The following is an 18026-nucleotide window of genomic DNA, read 5'->3' on the forward strand; positions in this document are numbered from 1 at the left end:
AAAAAGATCTCGGGGCAGGAGTTAATCTGGCATACAGGTCTACTGGTGGAGTGACTGAACTGTAGGCCGACATACAGAGTCTCTCCATCTAAGAGAAAGTAGTGTCTTGGTGGCTCCTGCCCCGGGAGGTTTGAACTGCTAAAAAAATTATATGGTAAGTTTTCTGATCTGATTGATTCAGTTTATATTACAGTGCTTGATGTTTAAACTGCATACTTAAACTACTAATTTGTCCTTTTCTAATTCCTTGTTTCCATTATAGATGAACAAACAACCGACTATGAATGACGATTCAACTGTAGAAATGGACTTTGGGGTTCCATCATTTGAGAGAAACTGTGATTCTTCACTGAGAGCGGTGAGTTACAATCTCTCTGAATTTCTCTTGCTAGTTTACATGCACGACTTTTGTTTCAGTTGGACTGAATTCATTCTGATTGATGAATCTGAATGTAGTCTTTAAATGAACGCTAAACATGATCGGGTTAATGTGTTTATGCGCCACAAACTTCAAATCGGAATTGATTTTTTCACATCCACACACTGCAAGAATATACTGCTGTTGTTCGCGCATAACTATTCTCCTTTATTGGTTCTTTATTTGTTTTAAACAGCAGACTTAATATGTATCCGTCTCTGGTCATGATTTGGAGACAATGAGCATATGAACTGCTTTGCCGCTGCTTATATTGATCATACAGTAAAACACCACACCACACTCGTCTGTGGATGAGAGTCTGAAACATGGACTGGTGGGACGTTGTCCTGGTCCACTTCACAGACGCTGAGTGAAATCAGAATTTTCTCGGATCAAGCTCAATCAGATCGATTAACGTGTTTACATGAGGGTTTTTTAGTCCGATTGAGCTGTCAATCCGATTATAAGGGTCCATGTAAACGCAGCTAATACGATTACTAATGGATTATGTGGTTGCATGCAAACGTAACCAGTGTGGAATCAAAGTCCAAATTGCCTTTTAGTTCACTGCAAACAAATTATGACTGAATATCTTCAGTCATTTTGCTTCTCCAGTAAATGTATCTTGATTTAAGAATGTTTAGTTCCCTTTCAGTCGCTCACCCTCGACGTAGTCAACGTGTCGACTGATCGGGATCGCATCAGTGAGTCTGTCATCTTCAAGTACTGTTAAAACGAGCCAATGCACATTAGCGTGTGTGAAACGCATCACACACTCCACCCCCACAGCGGGTATAAATATGGAAGTGGATGCGCGCACTAGTTGTCTTTCGCTTCGGAGCCGATCGTTCTGGTGTCTCTGAAGAGTGCTGTTTTTTACAACGAGGGAGTGTGTCGGTGTTCTTCTGGGAAGACTCTCCCGGTAATGGTGTTCTACAGTGCAGTGCAGCGCTTTGAAGCTCTCAACTGCTGTTTTTACTGCAAGCAGATTTCTGTGTTTGTGTGTGTTGCCAGCCGGGTGAGGGCGGAAAAGTGAGTGCTTCACTATTTCAGTTCGCTGATTTAGTGTTGCCGTGGTCATTCCCTGTGTGCTCCGGCACTGGTGACGGGTCCCATTTCTAGAAGGGCAACATGGATGTGTTTGCATCTTTTTCAAGATGCCATTCGATCCGTGAGTTTCTGGGTGTGGTTGGCTCTGTCCCCCTCTGATGGTCATGAGAGCTGCATCACGTGTCTGGGTTTAAAGCACTCTGAGGCAGCTCTTGTGGATGAGTCATGTTCCCATTGCGGGAATATTACCACCTCGGTGTTAAGGTCGAGACTCGTGTTCGTTTGTGAGGGTGGAGTCCCCATACCCAGGCATCGCCTGGTGTTTCTTCTGGGTTACCTTTCCAGAACGAGTCTGGAGTGCTTTCTGGGCTGGGTGACCTGAGGATTACAGTGACGGGTAATCTGCCCGGCAAAGCCCAGTGGATCCCTCACTTCTCTCTGACACCGCAGCCGGTGGAGTTCCCAGATGAGCGTGCTGGTCCTTCTGTGGTGGATCGACCAGCTGTTTCATTCAGTGCCGCTCCAGAGGATGTCCATTGCAGCATCGGAAGGGGAGCTGGGCTCTGGAGAGGACGATTCGGCTGCGCTGCCTCCCTCCGAGAGACCAGCATTGCCCGAGCCGGATCCAGAGATGACATCTATGCTCAAAAAGGCCGTATCTCGAAGCGGGCTGGTTTGGTTATCAGCCCGCCGCTCCGGGACCTTTCTTTCCTAAAGTGCATGAGGAGTTGACAAGGGCATGGACGGCACCTTTCTCTGCCAGAAACCGCCTGAGTAGCTCCTCCCCCCTCACTACCCTTGATGGGGAGCAGTGAAGGGTTACGAGGCTATCTCTCCAGTGGAGCGGTCTGTTGCGATGCAACTGTGTCCAGCGACCGCTGTGTCCAGCCTCCACCCAGGTCTCAACTTGGAGCCGGTCACAGAAGGGGCGCCCCGCCCGCTTCAGGCACTGCCAAGTAAGGTGGGATGCGACAGCGAAAGCGTTCCTGAGCGGGCCACCCAGGGATGGAGGAATGCTCTTAGGAGATGGTCACCGATCCACTCCCTTCACTCGGTGATAGGCCGGGTTAAGTTTTTTTTGTTTTATGTGTGTCTGTTTCGCTGCTGAAATTAACCTGAAAACCCCCTGAAATTACGTAAAAAAAAGTACAGTCTATCCACGTGAGTCTGAAGACCGGACCTAGACAGTAAGAAGAGATTTTTGCGTTTTTTTTAATGACGGTTTATTCAAATGGTAGAATGTAAAAGGTAGAAAGTTGAACCATTTAGCCAAAGGATGAAATTAATGGAATCAGCTAAGGGTGAATCACAACAACCAGGAGACATGAACCGAATTACCTCATCATCCAGTCCAATTACTATCCAATTACCTCAACCCCATCTGAAAGCAGGCATTGAGAGTAGTGTTGCTCCAAATCATAGGTGGAAAAACTCTAAAAACTCCTCCACATACCATTCCCGAGGACAACCATCCTGACGGAGGGAGAGGAGATGATCTTCTGCCATTTTCTGTTGCTCAGTCATTCCATTGTTTGTTGGTTCTGTCTTCTGTCACAGTATGTGGCTGATAACAAAGATATTCAAAATAGTCTTTAATTGTAGATTCCACCCAGGAAACCTACAGGAGATAACTTGAAGTACTGAATAACATACTCTAACACATATGAGACAGGACCATGAACTAAACAAAACAGGGTGTACCTATACAAGAACTAAATACATGGTATACCTATACAAGAGTTAATTAACAAGGGCCAGGTGAATAAGATGAACCAAAAAAAAACAAAAAAAACATGTGAAAACAGGGTCAACTGAAAACGAGCAAATATGAATACAAAGATAGAACAGACTCTGACACTTTTGATTTTAACAATGTATTAGTATGATGTAGAATTGTTGTTCATTCTTAATCCAACTAAAGAAGTTACCTAATGTTAAAGGGATAGTTCACCCAAAAATAAAAATTAGTAAATATTTACTCACCCTGAAGCCATCCTAGGTGTATATGACATTCTTCTTTCAAACGAATACAATCAGAGTTATATAAAAAAAAGCTCTTCCAAGCTTTATAATGGCAGTGAATGGGTATATTTTTTTGGAGGTCAATCAAAGCACATCCATCCATGATAAAAGTGAATCTATCCATGATAAAAGTGTATCTATCATCATAAAAGTGCATCCATCAATGATAAAAGTGCTCCACACGGCTCTGGCGGGTTAAATAAGGCCTTCTGAAGTGAAGCGATGCGTTTGATATCCATATTTAAAACTTTATCGACTAAAATAACTAGCTTTTGGCAGACGGCCTACGCAAGTCAACTTACACCAAAAAAATAACACTTGACGATGTATGATATAGATGCAGGAGTAGCTAGGCTTTGAGCCTCTCGCGGTTCAAACAAACAGCGCTGGGCAACAAACTCAAGCTCCTCACACATTTCTCTTTAAAAATTCATTACATCATGCATCGGGTCAAGTGCAACTCTTTCCAGTAAATCGATGCGCATGGCCATCTGCCGAAAGCTAGTCATTTTAGTCGATAAAGTTTTAAATATGGATATATTTCTTACACGAACGCATCGCTTCACTTCAGAAGGCCTGTATTAACCTCCCATAGTCGTGTAGAGCACTTTTATCATGGATGGATGCACTTTGATGGACTTCCAAAAAAATATACCCATTCACTGCCATTATCAAGCTTGGAAGAGCCAGGACATTTTTTTAATATACACTCAAAAAAATGATATGTTGGCTTTAATTAACGTTTTTATGTAAACAGGTTCCACATAACTGGGTTACGTTAAACAAACATAATTTGTTCATGTAACTTCAACATCATGGAATTAAGTAATTTTAAGCGACCCAATTAAACTCTGAGCTGAGTGTTAAATGAACACTGAAGCAGTGTTAAAGTTAATGAGATAATTAAGTGAATAATTGAGTGATGATTGAGCATTATTGAAGACACCTGATGTAAACAAGCAGAATCACTGAAAGAGAAAACCGGAATTTTAGGTCACCATTATTGTGATCAGTGTTTGTTTTAGTTGGGCTCTTGACCCTCACATCATTAACTTTACATTTTGTTTGGCTGCTGTACATGAGTTATAACAGCCAGATGAACAAATAGAAAAGGTGATCTGATGGTGTTTGGTTATGTTTTAACATAATCATTATTTCACAATCATTTGACCCGAACTTATATAGTTAAGTTTACCTTATGGATTTAAGCAGCACTACCATTGTAGAGCATACCATTTTTAGCCTTTTCAATGAAATCCAAATGATCAAATCAATAAAAAATAATAAAAAATCTAAAAACAATTGTATGCAGGCACACACAGACATCAAGAATTAGCGTATGAATCTCAGCAATGGTGACAAACAGATCACCTCTGAACATAAGCTCATTATTTATTCATGCAGCAATGCATGATGGGGGCCATGAATGAGTTTTGATTTGTGGCACCCAGAATGCACTGCAACATGCTTTATAATTGTCACCATTGTTGAGATTCACAGGCTGATTCTTGATGTCTGTGTGTGCCTGCATAAAATATTTTTTTAGAAGTTTTTTTTTTAGATTACGTGGATTTCATTGAAAAGGCTAAAAATGTTATGCTCTACAATGGCAGTGCTGCTATAATCCATAAGGTAAACTTAACTCAGAAATTGGGTTCTATATGAGTTCAGTGATTGAGGTCAAATGATTGTGATATGATTGTGTTAAAACACAACCAACACCATCAAATCACCTTTTCTATTTGTTCATCCGGCTGTTATAACTCATGTACAGCAGCCAAACATAATCTAAAGTTAGTGATGTGAGGTTCAAGAGCCCAACTAAAACAAACACTGGTCACCATAATGGTGACTTAAAATTCCGGTTTTCTCCTTCATTGATTTTGCTTGTTAACATCAGGTGTCTTCAATAATGCTCAATCATCACTCAATTATTCACTTAATTATCTCATTAACTTTAACACAGCTTCAGTGTTCATTTAACACTCTGCTTAGAGTTTAATTAGGTTGCTTAAAATGACTTAATTCCATGATGTTGAAGTTACTTGAACAAATTATGTTTGTTTAACGTAACCCAGTTATGTGGAACCTGTTGACATAAAAAAGTTAATTAAAGCCAACATATCATTTTTTTTTTAATGTGTCAGACATTCAGGTTGCAGACATTCAGGTGCCAGACGTTCAGGTGTCAGACATTCAGGTGCCAGACGTTCAGGTACCAGACGCTCATATGTATATGACATTCTTCTTTCAGACGAATACAATCACAGTTATAACTGTGATTGTATTCGTCTGAAAGAAGAATGTCATATACACCTAGGATGGCTTCAGGGTGAATAAATCACCTAATTTTCATTTTTGGGTGAACTATCTCTTTAACTAATAAAATCTTATTGTAAAATCTTAAATATTACCAACATTATTTATACTTTTTTCTGAAACATTTTTGTTGAATATTCATCTAATGTTTTTCAAATGTTAATTTTTTTTTCAGGTGCCAGACGTTCAAGTGCCAGACGTTCAGGTGTCAGACATTCAGGTGCCAGACGTTCAGGTGTCAGATATTCAGGTGCCAGACGTTCAGGTGTCAGACGTTCAGGTGTCAGACGTTCAGGTGCCAGACGTTCAGGTACCAGACGGTCAGGTGTCAGACATTCAGGTGTCAGACGTTCAGGTGCCAGACGTTCAGGTGCCAGACGTTCAGGTGCCAGACGTTCAGATGCCAGATGTTCAGATGCCAGAGGTTCAGATGCCAGACGTTCAGGTGCCAGACGTTCAGATGCCAGACGTTCAGATACCAGAAGTTCAGGTGCCAGACGCTCAGATACCAGACGTAAAGATGCCAGACGTTCATGTGCCAGACGTTCAGATGCCAGACATTCAGATACCAGATGTTCAGGTGCCAGACGTTCAGGTACCAGACGTTCAGATGTCAGACGTTCAGGTACCAGACGTTCAGATACCAGACGTTCAGATGCCAGACGTTCAGATACCAGACGTTCAGGTGCCAGACGTTCAGATGCCAGACGTTCAGATACCAGACGTTCAGGTGCCAGACGTTCAGGTGCCAGATGTTCAGATGCCAGACGTTCAGGTGCCAGACTTGAATGATGATTTAACTATAGGAATGAACTCTGCGGTTCCATCAGTTGAGAGAAACCATGATTCTTTACTAAGAGTGGTGAGTTACAAATTTGATCTCTCTGAATTACTTTTGCTCTCATTGTAGAATCAAAGTCCAAATTACATTTTGCTTCACTGCAAAACATTATGACTTCATGTCCTCAGTCATTTTGCAATAACTAACCAAGAAGCAAAAAAACAATAATGAATTTACAATCTGTTTAGATATTGAGTTGGCTCTTACAGTACTGTTATATATTTAAATGTTTAAATAACGTTCTGTTGTTTGAGGATTACATTTATGGTTAAAATCATACTAACAATTGGCTCTGAATCCTTTTTCCATTATAGATAAGAAGTAAGAGAGATGAGATAAGAAGAAAGAGAGAAAGAAAGCGCTTAATGGCCAGAAGGTAAAAAAAAAAAAAAACACATGTAATAAATTTTTGTACAACAGGACTAAACACACATCAGAGTAAAACACACATTTGATTACTGTAACATGTATGTTCTATTTTAGTTTCGTTTTCTCTCTTTTGCTTGTTCTTATTAGTTTCACCACAACAAAATCAGAACAATGGTGAGCGAACAGCATTTCAGGAAGTGTGTTAATCCCTACCCATGTTATTTCACGGGTGGGGATACACATGTACTGTATGTTGTTTGTTTCGGAGCGCAGTGCGCTGAGTCAGCCTTTGAGGGGGCTGAATGGGGCACTCTTTGAGGAGGGCGCCTTGGCTCGCGTGCCACACTTTCTCCTGCTGGCCTTTTTGGGTACGCTATAAAGTCAGTCACCGAAAGGTTTCAGAAAGTGTCCCTCGGCTGCTTTCAGGTAAGCAGGAGTACTCCCCCCACAAAAAGATTGGCAGGCGGCGCAACGCTCGCAGAAGAAAGTCCTCAAAGGGCAAAATGGATCTGAGGGGCGTTATTGCTTCCAAGAGTGCTTCTTCAAAGTAAAAGTCCTGACAGCAAAGGTTTCAAGCTTCAGAGGGCAGACCCCTCCAGGGGAGACGGTTTCCACCACCCAATAGAGTGCCCGCCTCCCCTCGTGCCCTCAGGGGGCCGTTTTGCCAACCCCACCACCGTGTGTGCTTCGGGTGCAGCGGTTCCCAGCGAGCACATGTGCCAATGTTCCTGTCGCTCCCTCCACGGAGTGCTCTAGAGCAGTCAGGTCTGTTGTTCCCTTCCGGTTCGCCACTTCAGGGCACTGCACTTGCTGCTCAAGCTACACCAGAGGTCAGTCACGAGAGACTGGTAGCCTTAGTAGTTTTTTTTAGCAGAGTGGATACTACTGCCAAATATATCTCAATGGGTCCTGGAGACAGTCGAAAAGGGCTACACCATTCAGTTCAGGTCTCGCCCGCCCCGGTTCAGAGGGGTCCTACCCTCAGTGGTGGGCCCCGTAGGGTCTGGTCATGGAAGGCACTACTGGCCAAGGGGGCCATAGAACATGCCCCGGGTTCTACAGCCGTACTTTATTGTTTCAAAAAAGGATGGGGGGTTGCGTCCGATTCTAGATCTGCGCCAACTAAATCGCTCTGTAGTGAAGCTCAAATTCAAGAAGCTTACTCTGAAGCAAATCGTGTCAGAAATCAGGTTCGAGGACTAGTTTGTCAAGATAGATCTAAAGGACGCATACTTTCATGTATCCATCCTTCCTCAACACAGGAAGTTTCTGAGGTTCGCTTTCGGGGGCGAATCTTACCAATATCGAGTTCTTCCCTTCAGCCTAGCTTTATCACCTCGGACTTTCACGAAGTGTGTGGATACATCTCTGGCTCCTCTGCAACTCCAGGGCATTTGCATACTAATTTACATCGACAATTGGTTGATTCTAGCTCAATTGGAGCATCTGGTGGATCGACATCTGGATGTCGTTCTCGCCCACATGAGGAAGTTGGGGTTGAGGTTGAATGCCCAAAAGAGTGTGCTTTTTCCAACTCAGAGGACCACTTTTCTAGCCGTAATATGGGATTTGGCTACAATGCAGGCACGTCTGTCTCTTGCTCGTATCGCTTAGATTCTCTCAGCTGATGGCAGCTGAGTCCAATGTGATTCCTTTTGGCCTGCTGTACATGAGACCTTTGAAGTGGTGGCTCAAGCCATGGGGGTTTTCCGAATGGGAAATCTGCTCCATATGATCAAGGTCACGCGGCAATGCCTTTATGCCTTAGTCATGTGGAAAAATCATTGGTATCTTTCCCAAGGACCTGTGCTGGGGGCTCCTTGTCATCGTGTCATGCTAACGACGGATGCATCCCTCACGGGCTGGGGGCAATCATGAGTGAAGCTCGGCTCAAGGCTGGACACATCATGGCACATATATTGCCTGGAAATGCTGGCCGTGTTTCAGGCACTAAAAGACCTCCCAGACCTAAGAGACCATCATGTGCTTGTTTGTACAGACAACACATCGGTGGTCTCTTACATAAACCATCAAGGGTGTATGCTGGTGCTCCTCTTGTACAAGCTGGCTCACCAGATCTTCCTGTGAGCCCAAGGGAAACTGTTCTCCCTGAGGGTAGTATACATCGTGGGGTATCTAAATCACTCTGCTCTCGGGAGTTCTGGAGAGAGATCATCAGGTCGGGGTCCGTCTTCTGCTTATATCCACATTCTGGCCGGCCCGAGTATGCTTCTCAGACCTTGTGTCTCTCCTCTGGAGATTCGGCCCATGAGGGACCTTCTTTCTCAGACGAATGGGTCGATCCTTCACCCCAGTCCAGAGTTATGGAAACTGTGGGCTTGGCCTCTGAGGGGGCCTTGCTCATAAGTTCAGGTCTCTCATGTTTTGGAAGGCCTTTCCTTGGCTCCCTTCAAGCCTATTGAAGAGGTTTCTGAGAAGTTTCTCACTCTAAAAACAATCTTTTTCCTCGCTATTTCGTATCTCAAAAGAATTTGAGACTTACAAGTAACCATGGTTCCCTGAAAAGGTAACAAGACGCTGCGTCGTCCGTGATCAACATGCTTCAGTCTATCAGAAGCTAACCCTGTTTGGTTTGAGTGTGATTTATAGTTTCCTGGTCGCTGACGTCACCCGCCCATGATGTCCCGTCTTGCCATTGGACTGATTTAATACGTGCGTCACGACGCAATCACGCAGAGGCGTTCACACAACGTCTCATTCCCTATTCAGGGAACCATGGTTACATACCTTACCAAAGTCATTATTTACTCATTCTGTTCAGCTGTGCCTGTTTAACCCCATTCAGTCTGTGTATACTGTATATACTCCCGGATTTGTTCAGTTCTTAGTCTGTTCTCGTTTATGGTAGCCTGGTTATTTTGCTTCTCCTAAAAAACTCCTTCGTGTTTATTTTGGATCTATTATTAAAGACTGTTTGATTATCTACTTCTACTCCATTCTTTGTGCGTTCATTACAACAGCTACCTGTGACAATTTGTTTTCTTCCAAACCACTAGATGGTTTAAAATGATGTGTGATAAAATCATCAGCGACAAAACACAGTTAATTCTGAGGTAAGTTGATCTAATATTTAATGTTGTAGATTGATGTATGAAAATGGAGAAACATTGAAACATTGTTTTGAGAACAATGTTTTCTGAATGATTTTGTTTTTCTCTAGGCAAGTTTTTCATTAACTGTAGAATAAGTAAAAATATTAATTCTGTAAATAACACAACATGGGAGTGGTAAAAAGTTAATTTTCCTAACGATGAGGCTTTATCCCCACAGAAGATACAAAGATTGTGTTGTTCATTGCTTCAGATATATTTACAATCATTCATGTGGTTTTACCAGGGCCTGCAACCATCGATCGGGTCATCGGCGGAGAAAACGGAAGGCATGTCCATCTGAGGTGGGCTTCTGGTCCGAGTCTTTCATTCTTTGTCACATGACAGCTGCAGATGTACAGAAATAAGAGTTGATTCGTTCACCTCTCCTTGTCACATGACTCTTCATAGGCTCTGATCCTGCGTTTACGCCATGTTATAATCACCTCCAGGGCCCAGAAAACACCTCAGACCCCAGAGGGTTAAGTCTTTATGTTCTTAGGAAAGATTTCTATTTTGAATAAATGCTGTTCTTTTTAACTTTTTATTCATCAGTGAATCATTCTTAGTTCAGGCTGCCTCACAGCACCTTGGGCCATTAGCCATTGGGGGAGTGTCTTTAGTCTTCCCAGGTGTAAATCTCATTAATATTCATGGCCATTCACACTACCACGCATACAGCAGTGATGACCAAAAACTGACGTAAGAAATTAAATTTGTTATATTGTTGTTTGTGAAAGAGTGGTCAGAATGATTTTCACTTCATTTTGAAGTAAAAATTCTAGCCTACAAGAATAGTAACTCAAAAGTCTTGTGGACAATTATTTAGTATGTGTTAAATGGCTTTATTGCGGTGACATTTTTTTTCCCAAAACGTACTAACCACGCATAATATTTTTTTTCTATAAAATGCAAACATGTACATCCATTTTGGTCACATATTATTGTAGCAGAGTTTGTGCTGAATACAGCAAATTTATATGTTGGCAAATGGTATGTTTTAAGTAGCTGAAATATGCACAAATGTCAGGGCATGTCAAAACACCTCAAGGGCCCCAAAAACACCTCAGACCCCAGAGGGTTAATCCTTCTAGATTTTGTTCTTGGTGGCTCCTGGTACTGCTAAAATAAAATAAAAATATGGCGTGGCTCTGATTGAGGATTACAGTGCTTATGATTTCTGATAATTTCTCTTTTTTCTGACTCCTGGTTTCCTATATAGAGTTCTTCACCAGAAGACTCTCGCGTCATACCGAGCTCTGACCAGATTTCTCTGTAAGTACTTAAACTGATGTTCACGTTCACTGCTTTACTCGCTGCTTCATCATGTGCTGCTGTTACTATTACGTTTTAAAACAGTGAGTCTTAAGCTTTTTTGTGAATGCGACCCTTTTGAGGGGAAAATGAATGCAGTGCCTGTGTCAGGATTCAGTTCGTTTATCTAGTTTTACTAGAGCAGCAACACAGAGACTGTTGATGAGTGACTTTAGCGTAATTATTAAGAGAAATATGAAATATGGATTGCATTAAAATGTAAATCCTTCCATGGAGATGAAAAATGTTTTACCTTTTATTCCTTTACTTTTTCCAGAAAATACTCCAAAGATCCTCCTGATTTCCAAAACTATCAACTAATTATAACTAATGGGTAAGTTTACATGTAGACATATTTTGTAAGTGTTTAAAAGTATGTAAAACTGTGTTTTTTACGGGCAAATATGTTTTACATTTGTTTGTCTACCTAAATTAGGTCAGATGATAAAGTCTTAGACCCAAGAGACTGTGGTTTAACACTATTTATTATAATAAAGTAATATATAATATCAAAGTGGAAGGGAAAATGTTAAGAGCATGATTAAGTGTAACATTTACATAAAGATTCTGCTATTTGTTTTATTGTTCATCGTTTTGTTCTTCTTTTTTTAAATAGAGCAATTTCCAGAACTGAATCGTGGGAGAAGATGAATGATGGAGATTTTATCATAAAAATGATTGATTCACACATCATTTATAGAGACTTGTGTAACAGAAAAAAATCCTTGAAATATTTATATCAAATTCAAAATATTATGAAGAACTACAAATATTTTTATTTAGAAGCAAATCATAATGACATTTTTAATGAATGTTTCAATAATCTCGATGAAAAAGCAAAAGAAGCAAAGAAATCAAAAAAACAATTTGCTTTTGTATTATTTAGAAAAAAAGATGGATCATTGGACAAGAGTAGAACTGAAGTTCATTACCTCTTAAAAGGAGAGCATACTGAAGATAAAATATTTAAACTACTACTAGAAATGTATTATGAAAGTAACTGTGATTTTTCAGAAGTTTATATCTACTCTACAAATAGCCCATGTTTAGCAAGACCCAACCATGTGCCCTGCATGATCCAGGCTTTCTTTATAGCATATATATTACATGAGAAGCATGGCATAAAAACAATTATTGGATATCTTAAACCCTGGGGTCTCAGTGGCTCGTGTGAGAAAAACGTGCCTTCTATTAAAGATTGTATTTGCACTTCTGGAACCCAAACAATCAGAAGCAAAGATATAAAGATTAGAACTTCTTCCCAAAAAAACAACAATGATAGAGAAGATGACAAGGAATTAATCGAAGTTTACAGACAAATTATTTCAGAAGTTCAAAATCAAACGTTTTTAATGGAAGGTAATGAATCCAAACCGGAACTCAAACTTAAGCAATTTTTTTCAAAAATATCCAATTCTGAAATTAAGAAACAACTTAATATAATTGTCCAAAATTTGTTCAAAACTCAAAAATCAGATTTATTCAAAACTTCTACTGGTTTTCATGAATATGGTTTAGAAATGTTTGAGAAATATACCAAAGAAATATCTGATCTTCTAATTGATGATTATGCAAATATTATTGCAGAAATCTGCAGTTATCTGCAAGACGTTTTCTTTCCTTGGTGGGATAAATCAGTGGATGATGCATTCAGCCGGAGCTTGAAAGAGAAGCTCGCTGGAAACCTTCTGAAAAATTCTTTGCATCTTTTTCTTTTGGAAATGAAAAAAATTGGAAAAAAACTGGGAAGATTTTTTTTGGAAATTGGGTATATTGTCTAAAATGAGAATGTGTGTAATCTGCTATTGTAAACATTTAAATAAACGTTTCAATTTGGCTCTATTTTTGTCATTTTGCAGCATTCCTTTTATTTACTGTATGATGGCTCTTTGGGGAGAATAAATGCTCATGTTTTAAGCATAATTGTGTCCCTCAGGTTTATTTTCTCAGCTTGTTCAGACACTTGCTATTGGTCACCCGCCATCAGCCAATCAGTGTTGCCATGGATTTATCTTTATTCTCCTGCATGATTAGTCAGATAAGATTTACAGCTCAGATGAGCTCGACTCAATAAAGCCTGTAATAAACTATGGGCTCATGGGTTTGCCATCCAAATAGTTTGCATTTCTGAAAATATGACTAAAGAGAATTCAAAACAAGTACATCATGCATCTTATACTGTATTAGGGAGTCTGCATTACAGTGAATAAAGTCTGCATTTGCGTTAAAAAAGTACAGTATATCCACACGTGACCGAAGACCGGACCCAGACGGTAAGGAGAGATTGTTGTGGCGAGTTGGGGATTTGTTCACAGTAAACAAACTGAACGATGGACTTTAAGGCAGCTGTAGGCAAACAATAAAGAGTTATGAATGTCTTTAATACTCACTGTTAGCGATTAATCACACCAACTTGAACCAAAACACACACGAGTCTCGAGAATCATCCCATCATTTCATCTGTGTCTCTGTTCAACGGATATAAAGACAATCATTCTGCTTTCTGCAAATATATGTAAATATAACGTGTTGATTTATGTGATGCTGACGTGGAGCTGTGAAGAGTTTCAGGAACACTGTATTCCTCATGACTCAAGCTCTGCCTTTACTTCAGATCCGCCAGCAGAGGGCAGTGATGATCTCACATGCAGCACTGAGGAGTCTGGGAAATAAACCAGTGTTACTAACCACTGCTCCAACCGGTCATGAGATGTTGTTTCCATGACGACCAAAGCATGGGGTGATGTTTCCGTGACGACCAAAGCATTGCCACCCATCTCAACCTTCACAGGATATAATTAACTGATAATGTTACATCAAACATAGTAATAAACAAGTGTCATTTTACAATGATATAAAACCGCTGATGTGTTTTGCTGTGAGAGTATATAGGCCTTTTTATTTTTAGAGTATTTTTATTTTATATTTTCAAACTTTTAGTGGAAATGTAGTTCTCAAATTCTCAGTTTTTTCCTGCATACAGCGTCATACCTTTCTTTCACTAATCATCTCTGGGAGTAAACGCCCATCACAGGTGTGTTAATGTGTGTGTTTCTGTTTCCTATAAAGTGACTCCCTGATTCTTCTAAACATATTTGACTGATGATGATGATGATGATGATGATGATGATGATGATGATGATGATGATGTTGTATAGGATTCACTCCGTGTGTGTTGTGGAGGAGAGATGTGCTGTTACTGAGTGATCAGACCTGGACAACAAGATAACATGAATAAAATACCACAGATTCTTTCCATCATCATCATTAGTGAAACATGTTTAGAAGAACAGGTGTTTCAGAGTTTCATTGTAAAGGAAACAGAAACACACTTCATACCTGCGACGTCTAAACACATTAAACCTGATTTAGATGTACTAGTTATTTTTAAAAATGTTTAGTGAATGTAAGAAATGCGTTTTAACATTTTTGCCACATCATGCAATGTGCAAATAATGTTCTTTCTTGTCTCGTTTTCCAGCACAAATATCTAAACATTCTTAAATCAAGATACATTCGCTGGAGAAGTAAAGATTGTCCTTATGTTCCTAATGCAACCAGATTTCATAATTGGTCAGGATTTTAAACTCCTGTAGTCTGAGCCCGGCTTAAAGTCTGCACAGGAAACAGAAATAATTAGTTCGCCTCAAGTTAAGCAATACAATACAGATGGTTTCAAAGCTTTACAGTAATAGACAGGAAAATAACAGAATAATAACAGAAGGTGTTACTGTTTCAGTTCTGGTCCAAGTCGCTTTCATTCATTTGTCACACTTTAAAATAAATCTTTAATAATAATATCATAAAATAACACTTTAAATTTATTGTTACCTCAAATGAACCAAGAAGCAAGGAAACTACCGTATTTTCCGCATTATAAGGCGCACTTAAAAGCCTTTAATTTTCTCAAAAAACGACAGTGGGTCTTATAATGCGGAGCGCCTTATATATGGATGGGGAACACACGCTCACCAAGACGTGGAGACAGCGCCGGGCGACTTACGCCACTATCTGCCAATGGATCGTGGATGCCTGGGCTGATATATCAGTCTCAACTGTGATCCGAGCTTTAACGAAGGCAGGAATAATCTCTTTAACATTCAGCCAGCTCACATACCCGTATTTACTTCCTGTTTTCGGCCGAAGTCCACAGTAGTCGATTGTCGAGTTCGCGCGAGCGATCAAACCTCCTTCGTGTGTTCAACATCTGATCCGGATGAACTATCCATTTGAGCTGATATTCTCAGAACACCACACAGCACCGTCATCGGCTGACAGTCTGAGTCTCCACTGTTGCTTAGTTACCAATGATCGCGCGCGCACTCGACAATCGCCCACTGTGGACTTCGACCGAAAACAGGAAGAAAATACGGGTATGTGAGCTGGCTGAATAAACATCATTTTTATTCATATCTTTCACATTTACTGCAGTCAGATTCACCGTGTTCACTCACATGGCTGTGCACTTGTAATGACACATTAAGGTTGTTAAGAGGCTAAAAGCAGGTTTAAAACTTGCCCCGTTTAAGTCAACAGGGTGCAAATTTTAAAAAGAGGATAACACGGTGTAGGCAACACTGGTTTTTGTCGTTGTTATCTGTACTGACAGCACTCCAAATTTACAAAAAATGAGCTCAATGTTAAAATTGACCGGAGTTTTCCTTTAACGTTTGAACAACGTTACCATGGGAGTTAACGGAGTTGTCAGAACGCTTAATAAAGTTTTACTTTATCTGACTTTTTTGTTGACATTTGTTGACATCTAGTGGATGCATAACGCAAACCCAGTCAAACGTTTGACTGCAGTATCTTATGCGCCTTATAATCCGGTGCGCCCTATATATGAAAAATGTTCTAAAATAGGTCATTCATTGAAGGTGCGCCTTATAATCCGGTGCGCCGTATAGTGCGGAAAATACGGTAGGTTTATTTGTGTGATGATGATAAAGTGGAACTTTGCAGTGTGTTTTTTTAAGATCAGGGGAATCATACTTCCCTACTATAGTTGTTGTACCTGGATTCATGTTGTTCTCTGCCTGCATGGATTTACTTCTGTTGTTTTGTTTAAATAAATGTCATACTGCATCTGGATTCTACACCCTGTCTCAACTAAAACAGCCACGTTACAATAGTAGGCTATAAACGATATGTGACAAAAGAAATGTCCAAGTTCACAGTACTGATAAAAGAGTAGGATGACCTACTTCTTCAGGCAAAATTCTGAAGTGCACATTCCATGGACACTTTACTATCCCATGAGGCCACGGGAGAGGATTTATGAATGGAGGTAAAACAACACAACTGATGCCATAGGTCACGTGATAATGACTGAAATTTCTCTTTCTGGAACGGACTCTGGAATTTTTTCTTTCTGGAACGGACTCTGGGATTTCTCTTTCTGGAACGGACTCTGGGATTTCTCTTTCTGGAACGGACTCTGGGATTTCTCTTTCTGGAACGGACTCTGGGATTTCTCTTTCTGGAACGGACTCTGGGATTTCTCTTTCTGGAACGGACTCTGGGATTTCTCTTTCTGGAACGGACTCTGGGATTTCTCTTTCTGGAACGGACTCTGGGATTTCTCTTTCTGGAACGGACTCTGGGATTTTTTCTTTCTGGAACGGACTCTGGGATTTCTCTTTCTGGAACGGACTCTGGGATTTCTCTTTCTGGAACGGACTCTGGGATTTTTTCTTTCTGGAACGGACTCTGGGATTTCTCTTTCTGGAACGGACTCTGGGATTTCTCTTTCTGGAACGGACTCTGGGATTTCTCTTTCTGGAACGGACTCTAGGATTTCTCTTTCTGGACCGAACTCTGGAATTTCTTTCACTGGAATGGACTCTAGAATTTCTTTCCCTGGAACGAACTCTGGAATTTCTCCTTCTGGAACGGACTCTGGAATCTCTCTCTGGCTGAAACGAAACAGGCTTGGAAATCAGTAAGGGCCTCCGTGGCCATATCAGGGCAAGCAGGGAATTCTAGGGCGACCTCCATGGTGGTATCTGGACAGTTCAGTGTCGGCCTCCGTGTCCATAGCAGAGCCTTCAGGAGACACGGAGAGCTCAGAAACAGCCTCTGTGGATGTTGCCACTCAGGGGAATCAGGTAAGTTGTCTGCAGCCCAAGATACTAGTCTCTTCCACCGCGAGACGGATCTGGTGACAGGCATGATGGCTGAAAACTGGTGTGACGGCCATGACATGATGAGGCATGATGGGCACTGTGAATTACAGGGTTCCTCATCTGCAATTTACACTGTAAACGGAGAGCCGCTCAACAATAGAGCATTGTACAAGTAGTGAGCTTGGGTCCAGTTGGAATTACCTAAAATTAGAGTCCAAGCCGCTCCAAAAACTGTCCATCAGTTGCACGTCATCCCATGAACCCATATGTCTATACCTGAGGAACTCTTCTACAAAATACACCATTGGACGTCCATCTTGATAAATGGAGCATAGTTTTCCTCTGCAAGGCTACTTTCTACATTTACATTTAGTCATTTAGCAGACGCTTTTATCCAAAGCGATTTACAACTGAGGAATAAACCAAGCGAGTCATCGTGAAGAGGCAAAAACAACGCA

The 18026-nt window shown here is 40.9% G+C and overlaps 1 protein-coding gene and 1 long non-coding RNA gene across 2 annotated transcripts; both read left to right on the plus strand.

The window, feature by feature from the left end:
• Positions 1-267: 267 nt before the first annotated feature.
• Positions 268-10216, plus strand: LOC130092578 (periaxin-like). The gene is made up of 7 exons (XM_056260480.1): positions 268-358; positions 5661-5705; positions 5985-6283; positions 6497-6671; positions 6965-7026; positions 10037-10093; positions 10201-10216. Exons 1-7 carry the CDS (start codon positions 281-283, stop codon positions 10214-10216), a joined length of 732 nt encoding a protein of 243 aa, XP_056116455.1. The 5' UTR covers positions 268-280.
• A 1504-nt stretch (positions 10217-11720) lies between these two features.
• LOC130092428 (uncharacterized) lies at positions 11721-12309 on the plus strand. Its single transcript, XR_008807922.1, has 2 exons — positions 11721-11777; positions 12060-12309. It is a non-coding gene; the product is annotated as an uncharacterized LOC130092428 (long non-coding RNA).
• Positions 12310-18026: the final 5717 nt, after the last annotated feature.

This window comes from Rhinichthys klamathensis, unplaced genomic scaffold, assembly GCF_029890125.1.
Source record: "Rhinichthys klamathensis goyatoka isolate OS25496 unplaced genomic scaffold, OSU_Roscu_1.1 h1tg000176l_1, whole genome shotgun sequence".
NCBI classification, from domain to species: Eukaryota; Metazoa; Chordata; class Actinopteri; order Cypriniformes; family Leuciscidae; genus Rhinichthys; species Rhinichthys klamathensis.